The sequence below is a fragment of the Octodon degus genome, unplaced genomic scaffold (genome assembly GCF_000260255.1).
Source record: "Octodon degus isolate 3935 unplaced genomic scaffold, OctDeg1.0 scaffold00443, whole genome shotgun sequence".
Taxonomy (NCBI): Eukaryota; Metazoa; Chordata; class Mammalia; order Rodentia; family Octodontidae; genus Octodon; species Octodon degus.
The window spans coordinates 329492-333986 of record NW_004525019.1 but is presented as its reverse complement, the minus strand read 5'-3'; the positions used below and the strand labels follow the sequence as shown (position 1 = coordinate 333986).

General features: G+C 46.2%; 1 protein-coding gene and 1 pseudogene across 1 annotated transcript; both read right to left on the bottom strand.

The window, feature by feature from the left end:
• Positions 1 to 176: 176 nt before the first annotated feature.
• Positions 177 to 659, bottom strand: LOC105741326 (deoxyuridine 5'-triphosphate nucleotidohydrolase-like). Its single transcript, XM_012513317.1, has one exon. It carries the CDS (start codon positions 657 to 659, stop codon positions 177 to 179), a length of 483 nt encoding a protein of 160 aa, XP_012368771.1.
• Positions 660 to 1651: 992 nt separating this feature from the next.
• LOC111812003 overlaps positions 1652 to 4495 on the bottom strand; it is an 11472-nt pseudogene continuing 8628 nt past the window's right edge.

Here is a 4495-nt window from a genome sequence, read left to right as displayed (position 1 = left end):
TCCGGTGTTTTTGCATAGCCTAAGCCTTGAAGGGTTTGAGAAGATGCCTGAACAGGCCAACCCGAGGGCCAGTCCTTTCTAGCAATTATGCTTTTGTCCGCCCCTGTGTCTAATAATCCCACAATTTTTTTACTATCTAACACCAATTCCAGTATAGGTCTGTGTTCTAAATCTAATCATAGGATGGCACTGTTGCCGCCCAAAGATCCAAAACCCTTGTCACCTCTCTCACACGCCACGGCAGGGAACCAGTCATGCAGACTAGGTAAAATTACCAACTGTGCAATACGGTCTCCAGGGGAGATAGTGACAATTCCTTTAGGCGCCTCGGCCATGACTTTAATAATGCCTTCATAGTCGGGATCAATGACTCCTGGGTGGACACGTAATCCTTTTAAAGTGGAGGAGGACCTTCCAATAAGTAATCCAACTGTTCCCTGTGCTAGAGGGCCCTGAAAATCTGTCTCCACCAGTTGGATCCCCATCCATGGTGTTAATACGAGTCTGGCGGTGGCATGGAAGTCCAGCCCTGCGGAGCCTGATGTGGCTCTCCGCGGCTCCCTGGCGGTCTGAGGGAGGGCCACGATTCCAGACCATGCTCCCCATGCCTGGCTTCCATTGCCCCATATATTTGTGGGCCCTGGGGTCGGGGGCCCCATGACTCGTTTTTTGGATGGGATGCTGCTGGGCCTTGATTTATGAAGTTACCATCCGCATCTTTCACTGACCGGCACTCCCTTGCCCAATGCTTACCCTTTCTGCACTTTGGACACAGGCCTGGTTGTCTCCCGCTTATGCTTGTCATGGTGGGACTCTGGTCCTTTTTGGGACAATTCCTCTTTAGGTGTCCCTGCTTGCCACATCTAAAGCATGCACCACCTGCCTGTCCCCCCTGTTTTTAGCCCCGGGTTAATTGCATCACTGCTGCTGCAATGCCTGTATTGGAAAGAGGGCCCCCTATGTCCCAACAAAGTTTCATCCAAGCCTCTATTCCCTTATTCTTATATGGGCCGATTGCGGCTCGGCATTCCTTTGTGCATTGTTCAAATACCAATTACTTTACCAAGGGCATCGCGTCCTCCACGTTCCCAAAGACCTTCCCTGTGGACTCTATCATGCGGGCCACAAAGTCTGAAAATGTCTCAGTAGGGACCTGTATGATCTTAGTGAGGTTGCCTCCCACTTCCCCTCTATTTGGTAAGGATTTTCAGGCCCTGATGGCACATTTATTAATTTGTTCATAGACTTGAGGTGGGTAGCCCGTCTGTTGGTTGGCAAATTGGCCTTGACCTAGCAGCATATTGCGGTCCCAAGCAGGGTTGCCTGAAGCTTGATTGGCAGCTGCTTCTTCACCTGCAAACTCGATTAGGAAAGTTCTCCAATCAAGATATTGCCCGGGGCCCAAGGATGCTTGGGCTAGTGCATTCCAATCCCCAGGAGTCATACAGTAACGATTAAGGGTTTCTACCTGGGAGACAGTGAATGCAGCCGAGACCCCGTAAGTCATAACAGACTCAGCCAATGACTTGATAGTTTTGAAATCCAGGGGGTCATGGTATCTATTACCTTGAGCGTCTTGGAAAACTGGATAGGCCAGCGAGAGCTTGGTCTGAACTGTTCTCCATACCCCTGGATTAAAAGACCGTCCAGATCAGGACCCTCCCCCAGCATCTTCATAGTCAGGTGGAGCAGAGGGCTCCGCCCCTACCCTGAAGGCTAGTTCTTGTTTCTTCCTGGGTCCCTTCCTCCTTTTGGGTTTCTCCCCCGTCATGCTCAACTGTCTCAGTGCTTCAGCAAGGGCACGATCGTCTTTTGTACCGTTATCTGAGTCTGAGTCCTCCTCAGGGCCCTCGGACTCCACCTCTCCAGAGCTGGATGAAGCAAGCTCCGCGAGGTCGGGGTAAAGCTTCCTCCTTGGTCTCGCTCCCTCCGTTTCCCAACTCCTCCCCTTTACACTAGGAGCCTTTTCACTAGCTGTCCTCTCAGACCTTTCCTCCTGCAATTGTTCTAGTGCTATCTATCCATTAGTCACCGCCCTGCTGCACCGTTGGTCTTGTAAGCAGCCACGGACTAACCTCCACATAGGCAGTATTCCGGCCTTGAGCACTCCCTGCTCATGCTCAAAGCTGAGATCCTTTCCCAGTTTGTCCCAGGCAGGGACCGTCAAGCTTCCGGAGGTGGCGAACCAAGGGGCCACATCATCGCATTCCTCCAGGAACCTCTTAAGGGTATTTTTCCTCAACTTAAGTTTCTTAGAGTTAAGCAGCTCCTGTAGAGCCAGAAAAATTGGGTGTGAAGTAGACACGCCCATGATTCAACTTATACTTTCACTTCGGAGTTCGCTCGTAGGCAAACTGGATTCGCTCATAGGCAAACCTTGGCACTCCTACTTTATCTACAGATAGGAGCCCTAAACCCCGCTTTTGTCGCGGATCCCCAACGTACCCAGGGACTTACCGGTGCACCCCCTGACCGCTGAAGTTTCTGAGCTGATGGCTTGAGATGGAGTCCCCATACGGGCCACCATTTGTCGCGCGCTTTTTGACCAGCAGGAAAGATGCAACACACAGCTCTTCCTTCAGCGGTTTATTCAGGCCCCTTACAGCAAGCTTCTTCTCTCTCCAATCCCCCAGCCCTTGGCTAATATATACTCCTGAGCCCAATCCCAGTGCACCATGTGGTGATCGCCCATGGGTCCAGCATATGCGAAAGCGAATCATGACTGCAGCCCTGGCCATATAAGAGGTTGTTGTGCACAGAGAGCACTCACCCACGGGGGTTGGATGGCGGAAACCAGCACCATCTTGTAGGCGCGGTCCTTCGCAGCTCTCCACACAACACCCCTTCTTCTTGAACATCCACCTACCCGAGAAACATCATAGCAGTAAGTGGCATGTCATGACAGGTCGGCCATATTCAGAATACCAGAATGACACTCTCTCTAAACATGAAAATACTATTACAAATTACCATCTGCAGTGCAGTAGCTTAGTTCACAGGTATCAGTATATATAGTTAGTCAGGGCGAGAATCTTTCCAATTAACTGCTAGATTAAAAAATCCTCTAAAGATTCTCAGGATTATTCCATTGCTCATCTTTTACATGTAACTGTACGGCTTGACATTGTCATGTTTCCTAGCTCTTCTCCTTTCTCTCTCTTGATTAGTTAGTCCTTGAGATTTTGCTTTCCTTTTACTTCTATTATATTTTTCTATTTATATTTCCATTTTGGAGTTCTTATACTAGGGAGAATATACGATAATTACACATGTGTGTTTGGTTTATTTCACTTGTGAGTATATGTTCAAGTGGCATCCACTTCCATATAAAGGTTTTCAGTTTATCATTCTTAATACCTGAATAATATTCTATTGTGTAAAAATAGCATATCTTTCTCAACCATTCCTCAGGTGATGGGCATCTTGGTTATTTCCAAGATTTGGCTATAACAAATTGTGGTGCTATAAATATAGGCACACATATATTCCTATGATATGATGTTTTCAGATCCTCTAGGAAATTTCCCAGTAGAGGAATAACTGGCTTAAAGAGGATTTCCATACCAACTTTCCTCAGGAGTCTCCATACTGATTTCCATAACGGTTGCACCAGTCTACACTCCCAACAGCATTGGAGAAGGGTTCTTTTTCCCGACAGCCTCTACAACATTTGCTGTTGGGTGATTTCTTTATGGCAGCCATTCTTTCTGTTGTGAGATGATATCTCAATGTGGTTAAAATTTGCATATCCCGAATGGCTAGTGATGTGGAACATTTTTTCATATATTTATTTGCTTCTTTAATTTCTTCCTCTGAGAAGCGTGAATTCATCACGGATGCCCATTTCTGGAATGGGTCTTTAAATTTTGGGGCCCTAATGCTTTTCAGCTCTTTATAGATTCTAGAGAGCAGAACTTTGTCTGAGTACTTATTTGTCATGATTTTTTCCAAATGTGCGGGTTGCTTTTTAACTTTGATGGTAATTTCTTTTGATGTGAAGAAACTTCTCAGTAAGAGCAGGTCCCAGTTTTTAATTGTTTCAACTGTTACCCGTGCGATTTGATTTCTGTCCATGAACTCCTTGCCTAACCCTATGTCTTCAAGATTTCCTCCTACTTTCTCTTCCAGGAGATTTAGTGTCTCTGCTTTAATGTTTAGATCTTTTATCCATTTTGACTTTAGTTTAGTGCATGTTGATAGACCTGGGTCAAGTTTGACTTTTCCTGATGCAGAGAACCAGTTTTTCCAGCACCATTTATTAAAGAGTGTATCTTTCTTCCAATGAGTATGTTTGACCCCTTTGTCAAAGATAAGGTGGTTGAGTATGTTTTTAGGGAATTCAGCGTCTTCTAATCTATTTCATTGATCCTTGGGTCTATTTTGATGCCAGTACCATGCTGATTTTATCACAGTAACCTTGTAGTATAATTTCAAGTCAGGAATGGTAATGCCAACTGTCTTGTCTTTATTGCCCAGAATTGCCTTTGCTATTCTA